This window comes from Colossoma macropomum, unplaced genomic scaffold (genome assembly GCF_904425465.1).
Source record: "Colossoma macropomum unplaced genomic scaffold, Colossoma_macropomum, whole genome shotgun sequence".
NCBI classification, from domain to species: domain Eukaryota; kingdom Metazoa; phylum Chordata; class Actinopteri; order Characiformes; family Serrasalmidae; genus Colossoma; species Colossoma macropomum.
This window is the reverse complement of record NW_023494808.1, coordinates 6,825,894-6,846,164: the sequence shown is the minus strand read 5'-3', so window position 1 is coordinate 6,846,164 and position 20,271 is coordinate 6,825,894. Positions and strand designations below refer to the sequence as shown.

The 20,271-nt window shown below is 39.4% G+C and overlaps 1 protein-coding gene across 2 annotated transcripts; it reads left to right on the top strand.

The window, feature by feature from the left end:
- Window positions 1–8,911: 8,911 nt before the first annotated feature.
- Window positions 8,912–19,711, top strand: LOC118798333 (polymeric immunoglobulin receptor-like). 2 transcript variants are annotated; one of them, XM_036557760.1, is made up of 12 exons: window positions 8,912–9,173; window positions 9,378–9,680; window positions 9,819–10,163; window positions 11,479–11,766; window positions 11,922–12,260; window positions 13,744–14,031; window positions 14,186–14,524; window positions 14,935–15,054; window positions 17,936–18,046; window positions 18,430–18,525; window positions 18,667–18,707; window positions 18,860–19,711. In XM_036557760.1, exons 1-12 carry the CDS (start codon window positions 9,113–9,115, stop codon window positions 18,935–18,937), a joined length of 2,409 nt encoding a protein of 802 aa, XP_036413653.1. In that variant the 5' UTR covers window positions 8,912–9,112; the 3' UTR covers window positions 18,938–19,711. The 2 variants fall into 2 exon arrangements, with proteins under 2 accessions (XP_036413653.1, XP_036413655.1); XM_036557762.1 differs by lacking the exon at window positions 9,378–9,680.
- Window positions 19,712–20,271: the final 560 nt, after the last annotated feature.

Sequence of the window (20,271 nt, the reverse complement as noted above, 5' to 3'; positions counted from 1 at the left end):
ATGCTCTTACTGATTCCTGATCAGTTTTCTGTGTGGAAAAAGAAGAGGCCTACAAAGGTTTTCAGGGTCAATGCAGCTGTTTTATGATCTCCGACATTTGTTGAAATAAAACTAGTAAAACTAGTTGTACAGCATTTGCTTTTATTTTGGTTTTCTTAGTAAAAGAAAAAAATCTGCCAAGCCCACCTCCATGGCACTAATGTAACCATGACATAGACATATTTACCCTTGCTACTGGTTTATTCAGTTAGTAAGCAGTAGAACTCTTAAGCAGAGTGTCAAATACTCAGCATTCTTGGAATTTTAGTCCATTTAGTCCAGTTGTGTTGAAAGATATCAACAAAGATTTTAACATATTGCTGGTGTTTCAACCCTCCAGACATGAAATAGTCTACTGACATTGCAAGTAGCACTGTTCTGATATTTCTTTGCGAAAAAAAGCCGCTTCTTCCCCTCCTCAAGTTCCCAGCAGTGTAGACACAGAGTCTGACATCATGACGCATTAGTATTTGAAATGCGCAACTGTGAGAAAAACATGCCGGCATCGATAAAAGGAATTGATCACTTCAGAGGCATACGATTCCGATCCATCAGACAATTTGGAACCGGTTCTCGATTCCCATCTCTAATCATTACAGAGAACTTTATATTCTAACTGTGCTGTTGTTTGTTGTTTTAACAAGTGTGTGGACAGTGAACTAATAAAGAACGAGGATACTTGCAGAGAGGCCTCATTAGCATATGTCTCAGATAAAATCTTACACAGCACTGTGAGACCACAAAGACAGGAAGCGACAGAGTCTGAGTTTAGTCTCACTTGGTCAGTCTGGTTTCAGCTGATTGTGTCAGCACAGTTTGTAGACATAAGACAGTCTTAAAGAGAGAGAGAGAGAGAGAGAGAGAGAGAGAGAGAGAGAGAGAGATGCACAGGAGGATGCATTTACCAATGCATAACAAAAACTTAATGGAGCCTAAACATTTCAGTGTGTTCGTGTGTTCCTGAATTTAATTCCAGGTTAATGTGTTTTGTATCTGGATTTATTCTGACAGAGACTTTTATTGTGAAGGCAGAGTTAGCCACTTTGTTTTGGGGTTTAGGCCTGCACAACAGGAAGGGCTAGTCAGTCAAGGGCTCAGATGTGAGGAGTCCAGATATAGCCAGGTCTATCAATTTAGAGGACGAGGCTATGGGTTTATAGCTTTAGAAAAAAGGTATAATGATTACTTAAACCCAAAATGAAAATATTCAGTCTGCTCGGTTAGTGTATATTATGAGCAATAATTAATGGAGTGAAATTATTGTTGCGCTTTACTCTTTTGTCTTTTTTCATATTGAAATTAAACTGAGATTACTTACTGTTCCAAAAGCACAGCAAATGAATCAAAAAACAACAATGAGCAGGTGTTTGTGAAAAATAATAGAATTATTAAATAAAATAGACAAAAAGGAACACCCCAAATATCAAATTTCAGCTTGCGACTATCTATAAATTGTAATGAGTCAAAATATCTCTGCTCCAGAGATAGTAGCACTTATAAGCTATTCACCGTATATATAACCAATCCGAGTAACAGCTTGAGTGTGGCGTGGCTAAGCAACTAGCCCCTTCTTTAAGTTAAAAAAAAAAATAAATAAAAAATCAATTTACTGTTCAATGGCAGCGGAAGGACGGAGCAATCGAGGCGCAGTGAAGAGAAAAGTCCCTTTCTTTTCCGATCGCGGTGGAGTCTATCTGACCTTACTTCTGGGTTGGAGAATCAGCTCGTTTAAGCGAAAACAAGTTCAGCTAAACTCAGTTTTTTCATTTTCCTCGCTGCCGTCTCCTCTCATTTTTCCCACGGTCTTCCTCTCCCTTCTCCCCCCCCTCCTCCATCCCCCTAACCCATCAAAAGTGGGGGAATCTGTTATTGACATTCTGAATATTCAATCAGGTGTTTCAACTATCCTAATCAATTTAAAAGGATAGGTTGTCTCTCAGTGTGTCACATTTCTGGGACTGCATCCTTTGGAGGCTGCGTTTGAAGGCCCACTGCATCACTAAGCTGTCCCATCAAGGCTCCATCATATGCGGCCGACAATCGTGTCCTTCTTTTCCATGGCAACGAAGAATCAAATGGGTGGATCCTTCACCAGCCAACATATCCCGAGGTTCATTGCGTGCTGGCAAGGATTCGAGAACATGGTGGCATCAACAGCAAACAGTGGCTGAAGAGACACTTTAAATATATGTTTTGGGTTTAAACTGAGACGAATGGAAGTTGAATGTTGGCTTCATCTTTAAAGAACTGTTAAATAACTTGACAAGCAGTGTTTCGTGGTGCAAAGTTAAGGGCGGGAACGGCGGTGCTGTGACACAAACAGAAAATCCGCCATAGAGCAGACGGTCTCATGTCTGTTCAGCCTTCGCGGGTCTAAGCAGCCTTCGAAGGGCACGCCTTCGTAGAGCGCATCCTCTGAAGGATCCAGCCCCTGAATTGGGACACACTGTCTCAGAGTTCTGAAAGTGACAGTACCTAAAAAGAATACTTAAATACTTAAATGCCAGAATACTTATTAATTAGTTTGTACCCAAGGCTACTTTGTAAAAGGAGAACTAGTGAGCAATTGCATGTTATCAGTAGTTCACACAAGAACAAAGTGCAACAGCTTCTAGTAGATCAGGTCTTTTCCTAACTATGTATATCAAAGGTTCAATGGGCCTCATTCACTAAACATTATAAAGAAGAAATTTCTTTTTAAAACCCACTTATGCAGTGAGAACAATTCTGCGCTTTAAGAACACATCATGAATCTGACATAGACTTTTTCTTAGGACCTTTCTCAAGAACACATTTAAGATAACACTTAGTAAGATATTGGTGAATGAGACCCACTGTTTCTAACAAGCAACCTAAAAATCAGCTGCAAGCTAAACTCTGAATCTAGCTACAGGCATCCTAAAGCACCACATAAGCAGAAGAGTTTGGTATGCGCTACTGTGATATTTGTTCTAGATCACTTTTCATCCATACTTTCTAGTACTTTGTGTTTATTCCTCTTGCTATTCTCTCGACGTTTTAAAGGATCCTTCAGGACCATGTCAACAAAACCAACGTCAATCACATCTCATGAAGGACACTCAAGTAAGAACCCGGTCATTATTCATAACTCCCTCTTTCACTCTATACTCATGTTAAATGCATTCAGACAGGAGTTCAGTGATTTAGGTTCCACACCAGGAACTGGAACAAATGTGGAACGAGAAGGGTCCTGGTTTGATTCCAGGTTACCAGGAAGCTGCAGGTCTTAATACTTCTGTCTCTCAGCTCCAGGTTCTTCCATCATCATCATCATCATGACTGTGTGTGTCTGTGTTGCTCTGCTGCTGATTGGAGGATCAGCACTGATCATCTATTATGTGAAGCGCAAGAATAGACAAGGTACCATTTACACACTCACAGGCACACTTATCGCATTTATAACAGCTTGTTGCTGTAAAAATATTTTTTTTTGGCAAGTGAAATAATCTGAAATCAAGTTTAAATATACAGTAATTGTCAAGATGAGACCATTTCAAGATCATTTCAAGAAAGCGAAGCAAAATGATCTGCCAATAGAATAAGACGCCTCCACTGTATCATGTCATATAACAGTCTTATAAAAATCTATAAATAAGAAATATTAAAAGGACAGAGTTTGGTTAGATTTATGATGATTTCACTTGTCAAGATGTCATTTTTAGTAGTGCGTTTATTCCAAATCATTACAGCTTCCACTCGCTCATCCAAGACGGAGCGTAAAGACCATAAACAGGTGAGTAATTACGATGCTGTTCAGATTTTCTGAAATAGTAAGTAAATAGTATGTGAAAGGTATGTTTCTTGTCCACTCTCAGGATCCCTCTGTGGTCTGCAACTATGCGGAGGTCAAACACAGCAGAAACGCCACAACCCCCACCAACACCTCTGATGAAGATACTCACCCCACTGAGCAACCACCCAAAGACAGCGACCCCACTTACGCCACTGTGAGCTTCCAGAAGAGTCCAGCTGTATCCACTGATGCTACAGTGACCTTGAGTAAGGAGGAACCTGCTACCTTGTACGGCGCCATCAGACACGGCACAGGACTGGAGTAGCTTTAAAGGGCCAACATCATGGTACATGGTAATTTTCTCAAAGAAGGTTTTTTGGTCCCACTTTATATTAAATGTCTCTTATAACTGTGTAGTTACACATCAATAACATACCTAACAACACTAACTACTGATGATTTAATCGGTGTTACAGATGGATTAGAGCAGTACAGCCTGTGTAATTACACATGTGTATTAACTTCAGTTTTGCCTCTTGAAATAACACAAGTGTGTCTTTTTTGGTACACTACAGATCAGAAGTTTTTTTTTTTAATATACATTTAAATAATTACTGTGGAATAACTGTGTTGTAACAAGGTAACCTAATCACATCACATGAATTGCCATTTTATAATTGCCAATCTGTAATTGTATTGTACCTATATAACAACTGAAGTTGATACACGTGTAATTACATTAGGTGTACGTCTGTAATCCAGCTGTAACAGTGACTAAATCATTAGTAGTTACATTGCTGTTGCATTTGTTGCTCACATGCAACTATACAGTTATTAGAGTCAGTTAAAACTGGGACCAGTTTTTGTGTTCGCTCTCCGGTCACATGGCTATGTAAACTAAGCAACTATGCTGAAACAAAAGCCTACTTTGAATTCATTTTTTTTTTGTGATGTCATGTAAACCAATGCATATAAACTATATGGACAAAAGTATTGGGACACACCTCTTAATCACTGAATTCAGGTGTTTCATTCATTGTCATTCAGTCTCATTGCCACAGGTGTATAACATCAAGCACCTATCCATGCAGTCTGCCTTTACATATTTGTGAAAGAATGGGTCTAAAGAGCTCATTGAATTCAAGCGTGGTGCTGCAACAAGTCAGTTTGCCAAATTTCTTACTTCCTAGATATTCCACCATCAACTGTGAGTAGTGTTATTGAAAAGTGGAAGCATTTCACAACCACATCAGCTCAACCAGGCAGTGTCAGACCTCAGAAAGGGGGGACTAACTCCATATTAATGTCTATGGATTTAGAATGGGATTCATAAAAGCTCCTGTAGGTGTGATGTGTAGGTGTCCCAATACTTTTGTCCATACAGTGTATCTGCCACCGACTCACTCTGAAGTTTTTTTTTTTTGTTTTTTTTGTTTTTTTTTCTTGAACAAGGCACAAAGCAGGACAGCTAATCCTGCTTAATCTTGATAAAAAAAATATGATAAGTGGATGTCTGGAAGAACTTACATGAAAAATGAAGGATGTGTGCCCTCTAAAGCTGTAACTGAAAATCATCAGCTTTATCCCAGTCTTGAATCCACTTTGAGTTCATGTTTCATGTATGTAACTATAATTTTTAGTAACTTCTTTTCTGCATTTTTTGTTGGATTATTTTAGAGTAATGTTGAAAAATAAATATCCTTGTTAACCTGATGCCAAGGAATTCCCCCCTGCGCCTCCAGAGGTCGCTCTCATTCCAGTACTTGTGTTCTTTTTCAGCTGACCTGCAACCATTTTGGGTAATCAGCAGGCTTTATAATGGCAAACTTGAATTGCTGTCATTGCAAAGTGTTGTATGTGTTTTTTAATTATTATCATTATAATTATTATTTTAACTGATTTTGTTTATATTCCCTGTTGTAATGTTGGCTTTATGACCTTTGATTGTGTGTTGGATTATGTTTTTAGATTGTATTTTGCATTTGTTTCCTGGGTTTCCGTTTTGGTTCCCCTGTTTTTGTTTCATACCACTGCAAGTTCCTCATTAAATCCACTCTTGCATCCTACTGATGAGCTTGTCAGTTCTTTATAATCCAACATTTACAACAGTTTTAATTAAAGATTAAGACTAAGTGACCCTTATTAGTCCCACAACGGGGAACTTCACATTTCCCTAATCCATGCAGTAAAACACCACATACCCAGAAGTGAATGCACACACTAGGGGGCAGTGAGCGCACTTGCCTGGAGCGGTGGGCAGCCCTGTCCACAGTGCCCAGGGAGCAGTTGGGGGTTAGGTGCCTTGCTCAAGGGCATTTTAGTCACGTACTGCCGGCTCAGGAATCAAACCAGTGAACTTCCAGTCACAAGGCTTGTTCCGTAGCCCAAGACTGCCCCCAGCTATAAACAAAAGTACTCACATAATCTGTAAGCAACACATAGGCCCAGTGGTGTGCACAGACTTTGACCAGATTATAGGACTAAGAAATTAGAAACTAGAAATTTTGTGCATCATTTCCTTTTAGCCTATGAAAAACTGGCCCTGTTGCTGATTGCCGTGGACATCATTTTTAAACGTATTGTGGCAGCAGGGCCGTGGTCAAGCACCATCTGCAGGGGAGAGGATGGGCCAAAGTGAGGACACAGACTGATTGGCAAACGCTTACGACTGTGGCTAATTTTCTCTTTCCCTATTATTATGAGCTATGAAATATTAATAACAAATTATTTGTAAACAACATACAGATTAAAAGGATTGTGCATATAAATTGAATTCAGAACCATCAGCCAACTGTGTTTGCACACTGTGGAATTAGACCTCTGCATTTAACCCATCCATTCAGTGAAACACCACATACACACTAGCGAACACACACACTAGGGGGCAGTGAGCACACTTGCCCGGAGTGGTGGGCAGCCCTATCCAGTGCGCCCAGGGAGCAATTGGGGGTTAGGTGTCTTGCTCAAGGGCACTTCAGTTATGGACTATCAGCCCAGGGGATCGAACCAGCAACCTTCTGGTCACAGGGCTGGTTCCCTAACCACCAGCCCACAAATGAGTGAGCTAAAAATTTTACATGTAATAGGGCTAAAGTGGCAGTTCAGTGAGGAAGGTCCATCAGGTACATGTGTCTGCCTGCAGGGGGGGAACCAGTTCATAAGTCTGGGGGACTTGGCCCGGAGGCTTCTTCCAGATGAGAGTCTGTATGATGGATGAGAGGGATCCTTCCTGATGCTGCATGATTTCCTTTTACGCCGTTTGGTGTAGAAATTCTAAATGGTGGGGAAGCTTGACCCTTGATAGACCAGGCAGTCTGCACCCACTGCAGTGCTTTTCCTACCAGAGATGGAGCATTTTCCATACCAGACAGTGATGCTGCAGATCAGGATGCTCTCTATGATGCTTCTGTAGAAGCAGTTGAGGATGAGTGTTTGCAGTTCAGCCCTCTTCAGTCTCCTTAGATAGTAGAAGCACAGTGGTGTCTTCCTTACTAAGGAGGTGTTCAGAGACCAGGAGAGATCGGCAGTGATGTGCAGTACCTGGAATGTGAAGCTGTGCACAGTCTCCTCCACTGTCCCATTGATGTGTAGAGGGGTATGAGGCATCTTTGACCTTCTGAAGTCTCACTCATCTCCTTTGTTTTGGTCACATTCAGAGAGAGACTGTTGTCTTCGCACCAGCGCTCCACCTGCCTCACTTTCTCTGGTGTAGCGGTCTCATTGTAGCGGATGAGCCCAACAACTGTAGTGTCACCAGCAAACTTAATGATGTGATTGCGCTGATGTTTTATCAAAAAACTGCTAAAACTTGTAACCACTTACTCAAACAGAGAGGATAAAGGTGCAGGACTTGAGGAAGGGGCTTACAGTGCAGTGCAGCTCAGTGAGCGAGGCTCCCTCTGCACCAGTACCTGCTGACGCTTCTCTAAAAGACCCACTTCACATCTGTGGAGCTATGAGTGAACAGAGGCAATGAGCACTGCTGCATTGGATGGGCTTCAATAGCTGCTTTGATTACCTCATTATCAAACTGTTAATCAGCCTACAGAGGGCAAGCAACATCACTGTCTCTTGTTCAAGTCTCTACAATTTTGCCATCGACTGGGACAAGCCCTGTGTCCCACACTCACAAAGAGCTGCACAGCTGTCTGACTTTAATACTGAACACTGACCCCAGACTGAAGATACTGCAGGCATTTTGCTCAGCAGCACAAATCATTTTGAAAGGTTCAGCCTGGCTAGTGCACTGCTTTTCTTTGTTATTCATTCTTTCTTGTCTAGCGGTGGAGAAATGAAGAATAAATGGTGGGAGATAAGTGCAGAACAGTGGTGCAGCGGGTAGCGCTGTTGCCTCATAGCAAAGGCCTGAGTTTGATTCCCTGGCTGGGAGACCAGGATCCTTTCTGTTTAGAGTTCTCTCTTTTTTGTGCATCAGTGGAGAAATAAAGAATAGATTGCTGAGATAAGGGTGTAATCGGGTTTGTTTCCCCAGTGTGTGGAGTTTGCATGTTCTCCCCATATCTGCATGGGTTTCCTCCGGGTACTCCGGTTTCCCACAGTCCAAAGACATCAGAATGCATAATTAAGCAAGAAAGCATTAATATTAGTCCATACAACACTATGACAGAAGGATTTAATGTATTTAATATCTATGTTTACAAAACAACTATGAAAAATGAACAATCCTTATGCTTGCTTCCTACTTCAGCTCAAATCTCAAGTGTTGTACTGCTGCCAGTAGGCCAAATGGCAAAATCGTCTCATATTGATTTACAGCAATTTTTGCTTGACCATTCTAATGTGGTGTCTAATGAGTATATGTCGTCCTGTTCTTAGACCATCTGTCTAAAGAACATACTCTGTGACGTGACAACTAAATACTGCAGAGGCTAAAATATGATATAAACCCTAAATATAACCTGTTACCTACAACGATGTAATTGATGTAAGTGATTTCTCTTCACAGTTCAGATGCTAATCATACCACTATATGTGTAAATTCATGTTAAATTGCATATTTCTATTGATTAACTCGAGTTAAGATTATTTATCATTAGGGTCTATGATAGTGCAGAAACAGTCTAGCATGTCAAGCATTATTTCTTGGTATTAGGTCAGTGGTGCTGGTGGGAGGGGCTTTGAGTGTCTTCTTAATAAGCCATAAGTTTGACTTTACCCTTATGTGGGTGGGTGGAGGCCACAGAAGTGAGAAAACTACAGACAGCAGAAACAACCACAGCAGAAAGAAGAAGAGGCAGCAACAGACACACAGAGGACTGTGAGTAATATCAGTCTGGAAAAGTGGATTTGAATTACAGGATGAAGATCCTTCAGTTCAGGGTGAAGATCTTCTTCATCTCCATCCTCTACCTGATCTCAGGTCAGATACTCAACTTTAATATCCGCTAATACGACAGCAAGTGCAGTTATTTATTATCATTGTTCCTCCATCTGAAACTATACTAGTTCTGTGAGCTACAGTTATGTTTATACTGCAGGATTGAAGAGTACAGAAGGTTCTGTGAGGTTCTCCCATATCTGAGATACTTATTTTATTTATTTATTTATTTTTTTTGATCGACAGGTCCAGTGTGCGGCTCTGATGTGTTTGTCTATTCAGGAGGAAGTGTCCTTTTATTCACTGATCTGCAGTGGGATGTAAACAATACAAGATATGTTTGCAGGATGGAACAAAGTGGCTGCTTAAATATAATAGATGATCAGACAAATACCAATGTTGTTAATAAGGGGAGATTCAAGATGTATTCAAATGTTCATGGAGAGTTTCTACTGTTGATCAGAGAGCTGAACCCACAGGATTCTGCTGTGTACAGATTTGGAGTTGGGAATGAAAAGCATAAGGACATCAAACTGACTGTTCAGAATGGTGATAGTTTTTGTGCCGTTTGTTTTTAAAACTTTTGTTAAAACAATGATATAAAAATTAGACATTGCTTATAAACACACAAATACTGAACTGATCAATGAACTGTAGTTTGTGTATGCTTGTTTATATGATTGACAGATTCCTGTTGTGGGGGAATTGAAAAAATGAATGCTTATCTGGGAGAGACGGCCACCTTCACATGTAACTATCCAGATGGGTTTAAGACAAACAGCAAGCGTTTAACCAACCTCTATGACCAAACTACTGTTAAAACAATCATTTACACCGAAAAAGAGTCTGAGAAAGAGCAGAAGGACAGATTCTCCATCTTTGATGACAGAAGATCTAAAGTCTTCAGTGTGAACATCAGTGATGTGAGAGAAGATGATGGAGGAGTTTATCTGTGTGCAGTGTGGGTGTGGAGGAAAGAGAAGTCAGTGCGTTATTACTCCTACTTCAAAGAGATTCAGCTACAAGTTACTGGTGAGATACATTAACTTTGCATTTGCTCAAATCAACCGTTTCAGGTTTTGAAAATTAATATGAACTATAAATCATGACAGTTTTAGTATTCTTTTTATTTCAAAACTATGTGAACAGTGAGCACTCACTTAAGTTTAAGGCTAAAATCAAATAATACACAGCATGAAAAGTGTAGGATTCAGAGGATTTCACATCCTCTTTAGAGCACAGAGAACACGGGACGTTACAGAGTCCGAGTTTAGGGTCACTTTGGTCATTTAGATTTGGGCCCAATCCCATTTCTTCTTTTTACCCCTACCCCTTGTTTTCGACTGTCACCCTAAACCCTTTGAACTGAGTTACAGGGTAGTGGTTGAAATCTTGCCTCTGAAATGGGACCCTCAAATAAAAAGAGCATCACTTCATTAACAGCTACCAGCGCTGCTCTGTAGGTGACACTGCCAGTCTGCAGTGACAGCAGAAGAGGGTAAAGTTCAGCTCCTCACTGCTGGGCTTTAGTTACATTCAGCGCATCATATGCCTTCAAAGAGGGGGGCAATTATTTATTATCACCCACCTCTAATTCTTTGGTGATACGAAGCTGAAGTCAGATATTCTCCAGATTCTTGTTCGAATTTTCCCGTTCCACTTTAAATGGTGCAGCAGTTACATTCTGGTGCTTCAGGCAACAGAACTGCTGGACTATTTAAGGTGGAACGGGAAAGTTAGCTAGCTTGCTACCGAAATGTTAGCATGCTATTAGCAATTTTTTATGCTTGTTATGAAGAAAACGACCCTAACACTTTGCCCTACCCTTCTATCTCAACTAAAATTGGGACACCCTAACCCTTGACGTGCAAAACAGAGGGCTAAGGGCCAAGTGGTAGGGGCAAGGGGTGAAATGGGACTGGGCCTTGGTGTAGGGTAATGGGTCATAACACTGCCCTCCACACATCAGTCTGGCATTCAATTCCCCTCCATGGCAAACACACCACACCAGTAAGACCCTTTGGGCAAGACTCCAAACATGACATTGATAAGGAAAAACATTAAATAGCATATTTTTATATTATTTTCAATTTGATACAGTTCAAGTGCCTGACTGACCTGCCTGTCTCCTATGGAAAATGTATGTTGCTTTATGAAGTATAAGTTAACAAGAAAAAACATTTTATAATGTTTTCAGTTTGAAGTTTAAACAGGATTCACTAATCATCGCTTTCTGTTTCTATTAGTATTTCACAGACTTCATCACATTCTTTTTTGAATTGTGTTTGTGTGTTCAGAATGTACAGAAGGCTCAGTGAGTATCTTGCATTTCCGTTTTGATTGGCAGGTCTAGTGTTTGGCTACGCAGGAGGAAGTGTCATTTTATTCCCTGATCTGCGGTGGGATTTAAACAATACAAGATATATTTGCAAGATGGAACAAAGTGGCTGTGTAAATATAACAAAGGATCAGACAAAAAGCAATGCTGTTACTAAGGGGAGATTCAAGATGTATTCAAATGCAGAAAACAAGTTTACAGTGTTGATCAGAGAGCTGAACCTACAGGATTCTGCCATGTACAGATTTGGAGTTGGGAATGAAAAACATAAGGACATTGAGCTGACCGTTCAGAATGGTAAGAGATTTTAACATGTTTAAGCTGTCTCGAATATTTATATCAATATAATATAAAAATAAGTCTTTGCTCCAAAACACACTTAGGTTTAAAGCGCTAATACTAAACTGATTAATAACCTGCGGTTTGTGTGTGTTTCTTTATATGATTGACAGATGTTTGTTGTGGGGGAATTGAAAAAACGAATGCTTATCTGGAAGAGATGGCCACCTTCACATGTAACTATCCAGAGGAGTTCAAGACAAACAACAAGTACTTAATCAACCTCTATGACCAAAATACTGTTAAACAGATCATTCACACTGGAAAAGAGTCTCAGAAAGAGCAGATGGACAGATTCTCCATCTTTGATGACAGAAGATCTAAAGTCTTCAGTGTGAACATCAGTGATGTGAGAGAAGATGATGGAGGAGTTTATCTGTGTGGAGTGTGGAGGAAAGAGAAGTCAGTGGGTTATTACTCCTACTTCAAAGAGATTCAGCTACAGGTTACTGGTGAGATACGTTAACTTTGCATTTGCTCAAATTAACCGTTTCAGGTTTTGAAAATTAATATGAACTATAAATTATGACAGTTTTACTATTCTTTATTTTCAAAACTATGTGAACAGTGAGCACTCACTTATGTTTAAGGCTAAAATCAAATGTTATACAGCATGGAAAGTGTAAGATTCAGAGGATTTCACATCCTCTTTAGAGCACAGAGAACACGGGATGTTACAGAGTCCGAGATTAGGGTCACTTTGGTCATCTAGACTTTGGCCCAATCCCATTTCTTCTTTTTACCCCTACCCCTAGTTTTCGAGTGTCACCCTAACCCCTTGGAACTGAGTTACAGGGTAGTGGTTGAAATCTTCCCTCTGAAATGGGACCCTCAAATAAAAAGAGCATCACTTCATTAACAGCTACTAGTGCTGCTCTGTAGGCGACCCTGCCAGTCTGCAGTGACAGCAGAGGAGGGTAAAGTTCAGCTCCTCACTGCTGGGCTTTAATTACATTTAGGGCATCATATGCCCTCAAAGAGGGGGGCAATTATTTATTATCGCCCACTTCTAATTCTTCAGTGATATGAAGCTGAAGTCAGATATTCACCAGATTTTTGTTTAAATGTTCCTGTTCCACCTTAAATGGAGCAGCAGTTACATTCTTGTGCTTCAGGCCACAGAATATAACTGCTGGACTATTTAAGTTAGCTAGCTAGCTACTGAGACATTAGCATGCTATTAGCGATTTTTTATGCTTGTTATCAAGAAATCGACCATAATACACTGAAACGACAGTAAAGTAAGATGACACAGTGTTTATCGTAAATTTTTAATGGAGACAATTCTCACATTTGTGGGTTTCTTTGGTCGCTCATGCAGCCATCATGCCAGTTTTTCTTTTTTCCTGATAACACTCAGAAAAACCTCTGTTTACTGGGCCATGTAGCCCTAAAACTTCGCCCTACCCTTCTATCTCAACTAAAATTGGGACATCCTAAGCCTAAATGCGCTAAACAGAGGGCTAAGGGCCAAGTGGTAGGGGCAAGGGGTGAAATGGGACTGGGCCTTGGTGTAGGGTAGTGGGTCATAACACTGCCCTCCACACATCAGTCTGGCATTTAATTCCCCTCCACGGCAAACACACCACACCAGTAAGACCCTTTGGGCAAGACTCCAAACATGACATTGATAAGGCAAAACATTAAATAGCATATTTTTATATTGTTTTCAATTTGATAGAGTTCAGATGCTAGACTGACCTGCCTGTCTCCTATGGAAAATGTATGTTGCTTTATGAAGTATAAGAAAAAATATTAAATATCGTTTTATAAAGTTTTCAGTTTGGTACAGTTTAAACAGAATTCACTAATCATCGCTTTCTGTTTCTATTAGCATTTCACAGACTTTATCACATTCTTTTTTGAATTGTGTTTGTGTGTTCAGAATGTACAGAAGGCTCAGTGAGTATCTTGCATTTCTGTTTTGATTGGCAGGTCTAGTGTTTGGCTATTCAGGAGGAAGTGTCACTATATTATCTGATCTACAGTGGGATGTAAACAATACAAGATATATTTGCAAGGTGGAAGAGGGTGGCTGCCTAGATATAATAAAGGATCAGACAAAAAGCAACGCTGTTACTAGCGGGAGATTCAAGATGTATTCAAATACAGCAGACAAGTTTACAGTGTTGATCAGAGAGCTGAACCCACAGGATTCTGCTGTGTACAGATTTGGAGTTGGGAATAAACAGCATAAGGACATTGAGCTGACCGTTCAGAATGGTGAGACAATCTGTTGGGTTTCTAAAATATTTATATGAAAATAATGATATAAAAAAATTGAGAAACTGCTTTCGAGCACACTGAGGTTTAAAGCACTACTACTGAACTGATTCATGAACTGTAGTTTGTGTATGTTTGTTTATATGACTGACAGATTCTTGTTGTGGCCGAATTAAAAGAATTAATGCTAATCTGGGAGAGACGGCCACCTTCAAATGTAACTATCCAGAGGAGCTCAAGACAAACAGCAAGCGCTTAATCAACCTCAACGATCAAACTATAATTAAATACATCATTCACACTGAAAAAGAGTCTCAGAAAGAGCAGAAGGACAGATTCTCCATCTTTGATGACAGAAGATCTAAAGTCTTCAGTGTGAACATCAGTGATGTGAGAGAAGATGATGGAGGACTTTATCTGTGTGGAGTGTGGAGGAAGGATAAGTCAGTGGGTTATTACTCCTACTTCAAAGAGATTCAGCTACAGGTTACTGGTGAGATACATTAACTTTGAATCATTTATTGAAAATTAATATGAACTCTGAATAAATACATACGCTTTTCCCCCAAACACCACAATACACCTATAAGAGTATATGGGCACATTCCATTCTCCTACCTTTGTAACATAATTAAACAGTAAGACTCATACTAGCCTAGATAGAGAGAGAGAGAGAGAGACAGAGAGAGAGAGAGAGAGAGGTCCACATGGCAGCTTCCCCACCCCTCCAAAAGATGAAAACAAAACAAAACTGAAGCAGCACATAAACCACAGCAGCACACAATACCTGGTCACTCAGGGAAGGGCATAACTTTCAGTAGATCAAGTCTGTTTTTATATGAACCTGTGTATTGTGAAAGTTGATGCATCACATTTTGATTGTATCTTTTTAACATGCAATAGAAAAATCAACTGTGCTACCACAAAGTCCAAGCACAGCTATGGAACCAACTACAGCTACAACCTACTGGACCACATCAACAGAACCAGCAGTAACAGTCACATCTGATGAAGAACATCTCAGTAAGAACTCAGTCATTATTCAAATCTCCCTCTTTCACTCTGTATTCATGTTAAATGTGTTCAGGCAGGAGTTCAGTGGTTTAGGCTGCACTTTTAGGTTTTGGTTTCAAATAATTGTTAATACATTATTATATATTTGTAATTAATATAAGGATATTATAAATTGACTAATACTGGTTGACATTTATCTACAGGCCAGTAATGAGATTCATAACATTTGCTTTTCCTTTCAATCAAGAATATTATTATGTCTGAATTAAGACTTTTTTTTCCAAACACTTGTGACCAGTGAGCGGACACTAATATTTAAGGTTAAAATCAAATATTACACAACATGAAAAGTGTAAGATTCAGTGGATTTCACATCCTCTTTAGAGCACAGAGAACACAGGAGGTTACAGATTCTGAGTTTAGGGTCACTTTGGTCATCTGGCCTAATTTTCTCCCACCTCTGTAACATGATTAAACTGTAAAACCCCTAATGTAACGTTCTCCTGCCTTTTAAAATGATTCAGCTGAAACTACTGACACGCAAAAAATTATATTGGCAAATGAGATTCTGAATTTATTACTAGACATTTTTTACTTATTTTATCAAGTAAAGTTTCTCACTACATTTTAAGAAACGTTCTGCACGTTACAACAGCAAGGCTGCTTAACCAGAAATTGTAGGTGCTAGACTGACCTGCCTGTCTCCTACTGAAAATGTGTGCGGCATTATGAAGTATGAAATGAGGAAAAATATCAAATATCGTTTTAACCAAGCAGAAACTGACCAGTGGCTCTACTGTATAGTGACCCTACTTTGAATAAAGAGTCTGTTAGAGTTCTAAATCATTGTTAATACACTATAACATATTTGTGATTAATGTAAGGACATTCTAAACAGGCTGTAATACTAGTTTATATTCATCTACAGGTCACTGGTGAAATTCATTACATTCGCTTAATTCTTTTATATCAAGTTTCGACAATTAAACTCTGAATTAAGACATCCATTTTTTTTTCCCCCAAACACTTTTGACCCGTGGTGTCAAGTAGTGGGTAACACCTCTGGCTTCTATGCTGTAGACTGGTCAATCCCCCACCTGGACAAGCACCCTACACTAAACCAATAAGAGTCCTTGGGCAAGACTCCTAACACTTCATTTACCTACCAGTGTAAAATGATCTAATTGTAATTCGCTCCTAACAAGAGCCTCTGCCAAATGCTATAAATATAATGTAATGAGCTGACACTCCTGTTTCACTTTAAATCAAATATTCCCCAAATAAAAAAGTATAATATTCAGAGGATTTCACATCCTCTTTAGACCACAGAGAACAGAGGAAGTTACAAAGTCTCAAAGTCTGAGTTTATGATCATTTCGGTAATCTGGATTTGGTGTAGTGTATTGGTGGGTAATACCACTGCCCTCTACAAAGCACACTGAAATTTGAATCCCCTCTTGGCAAAGAACATCACACTAAATAAATAAGACCCTTTGGGCAAAACTCATAATGTGATGTTCTCCTGCCTCTGTAACATGAATCAACTGTAAAATGCCTAAAGTGTAAAAAAAAGGATAGTTAAATAAAATTACCATAAATCTAGTCAATATATCTAATATTTCTCATGTTAGATTGTTGTAAACTGGTAAGATTATTGCACTTATTTCTAGACTTTTTTAACTATTAATTTCATCAAGTAAAAATATCTCACTATATTGGCAAGAAACATTCTGCATGGGTTACAACAGCTTGGCTGCTTAATGAGAGAGTGCAGGTGCAGACAGTCCTGCCTGTCTCCTATTGAAAATGCCTACCACATTATGATGAATGGGCTGTACAGACTTGTCAACATGTTTACATGACTTTACTGCTCAACACTGATGCTTTAAGCTTGATGCTCTACTCTGATACCCAGAGTTCGAAGGCCCTATATGCTCACCACACTTCTTGCGTAGGGCCCCACAAAATACACAAGGTCCCCTCCTCCCCCTCATGTCAAACCTGCTTGTTGTTTACAAGTTCCATGGGAAAATGAAGTGGATCTATTTATCTGGTTCAGGTTCTAATGACCTTACTTTGCAGCATGGCATTATGAAGCCTTCAAATCAAGCTGAAACTGACCAGAAGAACTTCTGTATAGTGACGCTACCATGTATAAACAGTCGATTGTAGTTCCAAATAGTTATCAATACATTAAGATATTACATTTGCTTAATTCTTTGTGTGAAGTTTTCAGACTGATCATGAACTCTGCATTATGATATTTTCTTGTTTTTTTAAATGTTTGTGAACAATGAGTTGATACTCATGTTGAATGTTCAAATCAAACATTACAAAGCATTAAAAGTGTAACATCAAAGAATTTCCCATCCTGTTTAGACCACAGAGAACACAAGAGGTTACAGTCTAAAGTCTCTTTGGCCACTGGCTTTGGTGGAGTGTAGTGGGAAACACCACTGCACTCCATGCAGCAGGCTGGCATTTGATTCAAAGAAATATTGAAGTGTATTGGTAAGAAACATTTGGCATATGATTGCCCTGCTTGGCAAGCCCACCACACTACACCAGTAAGAGTCTTGGGACAAGACCCCTCATGTTATGTTCTCCCACATCTGTAATATGATTATACTATCAGGTGGCCTGGATAAGTACATTGTTTCCCACTAGAAGAGAGAGAGACAGAGAGAGAAGAAGAGAGTGGTCCACATGGCCTCCCCTGTCCCACGAAAGAAGATATGAGAGAAAAAGCCCTGAAACTAAACCCAGACCACAGCAGTCACCCAGAGAACGAGCATCATTTTCAGTAGATCAAGTTTGTTTTTAACTCAGCTTGCGTATTGTAGAAGTTGACTGTTTCGCATTCTGATTGTATCTTTTTAACACGCAATAGAAAAATCAACTGCACTACCAGAAACTCCAAGCACAACTATGACAGCTACAACCTACTGGACCACATCAACAGCACCAGCAGCAGCTGAAACATCTGATGAAGAACATCTCAGTAAGAACTCAGTCATTATTCATACCTTCCTCTGTCACTCTGTATTCATGTTAAATGTGTTCTGGCAGGAGTTCAGTGTTTCAGGGCTCCAAATCAGGAACTAGAAGAGATGTGGAGCTGGAGGGTTCTGGGTTTAGTGGGTACCAGGTTGCTGCAGGTTCTAATAGTCTTACTTTCCAACATGGCCTTACAAAGCCTTCAAACCAAGCAAAAACTGACTGGTGGAACTGCTGTATAGTGAGGCTACCGTGAATAAAGAGTCTGTTAGTGCTCCAAATATATTAATACATTATAACATATTTGTGATGAATGTAAGGACATTCTAAACTGACTGTAATACTGAGTGTTTGGCCTGTTCTTCTCTCTGTGTCTCTGATCTCCAGGTTCCTCTCTCATCATCACTGTATGTGTCTGTGTGGCTCTGTTGCTGATTGGAGGAGCAGCACTGATCTATAAACTGAGAAACCACATCATACAGGGTATGCAGATTACGTCTTACAACATAGCAGCCCTTAATCCTCCATTTGAAAGTAACACTGAAGGCTCCCTCTAGAGGACAGTGATGGCGAACACACAAATATTTGTATGACTGATATTTCTGACATTATCTTTTTCCACAGACTCAGCCTTCACTTACCAGCTAACAGAAAAAAACAACCAAGTGAGTAAAAATGATTGATTAGATAAAGATTATTTTGATTAAAACACCACAATAGTGTCTTTTCCACATCTTAGCCTAAAATCCATTATATATTCACTGCGACATGTTTCTCTATGATCTGCTCAGCTGTGTGATGTCATCTCTGTTTTCAGGGTGATGGTGATCCACATGGAAATCAATACATCAGCATGGGTCCAGTCCACCAGAGCCTGGACTCCAACACCAAATAATCAGATTCTGTCAAGGAGAACATGGTAGACAACGCTTAAACCCTCAGATTGATTTGCGAGAAGCTGAATGTCAACACCAGTGAATTTCACAAGGCAGAGTTTCTCTGTTCAGTTAGCAAAATAAGAGAACCAGTGATGAAAACTGTCCATTTGAAATGTCTTTCTTCTTCTCTAATTGGTCAACGTTTGAGTTTTGGCTGAGAAATTTACCAAATAACCCCATATTCAGTAAATTTGAACTTAAAACACAATATCAATCTATGTACACCTCTCAATAATCAGTTTACAGACTAATCACAAAACACTGGGCCTCATTCACCAACCGTTCTTAAGAAGAAATTTCTTTAAACCCTGTTTAACAGTTTTCACAAAGATTCTGACTTTCACCAATGTTGGGGATTTGTCCTTAGGTAAACTCTACACACAGTCAAGAGCTCAAAGGTGTAAACAAATTTTAAACACATCATGAATCTGACGTAGACTTTTTCTTAGGACCTTTCTCAAGAATGAATTGGAAAAAGAAAAAAACTTAGGAAGATGTTGGAGAATGAGGTCCAATGTTTTTGTTTGTTTGATTGTTTGCTTGCTTTTCCAGTACAAAATGATCTACTTATTTTATATTATCTTCTGATTGGCTCCTGTGGTCTAATACTGCAACATTATTAGAGCTATTGGGAACAGGAGAGATATAATCATATCCATATCATTGCAAAAATGTAATCATTTTTTGCTTGTGAAGATTTTTCATTTCTAAAATCATGTTTGTAACTTTTTCTTTGGCATCTTCCAGCCATCTCCAGTTCTTTCACCATATCTTTTGTGCATTTCATATACAATAAACGTATCACTTTAAAAACTTGAAATGGATTAATTTCTTCCTAAAAACAACTTTTTAAAAATGTTTCACCTGCCATGCACGCACCTCTGCCAGCTCCTGGGCAGCATCTCCACCTCAAGACGCTATCAGTACATTTAGAAAGATTTTACATATCACATGTTATTAATATTGGAAAATCAAAATCAATCCTGATTGTTACCAAATAGTCCTGAAGGTTAATAAACCACAGTGCAACCTCTCAAAAATGGAGACCTCACCAACATAACTGAGTTCTGCTCAACCACTTTCTTAGTTTAGTCTAAGACATTTGACCAACCAGGATGTTTACACAATGTTTTCAAAACCTAATCTTTAATAATCAGTCATCAAAAATATGATCATTTCGTCATTCAGGGTTGTCCTAGTGACAAAGCAGACTCTCACCTCCAGCAGATGGCGCTCTTTCTCCTATTACTTTGTTTCGTGGTCAGTGGTGCTGATGGGAGGAGCCCTGAGG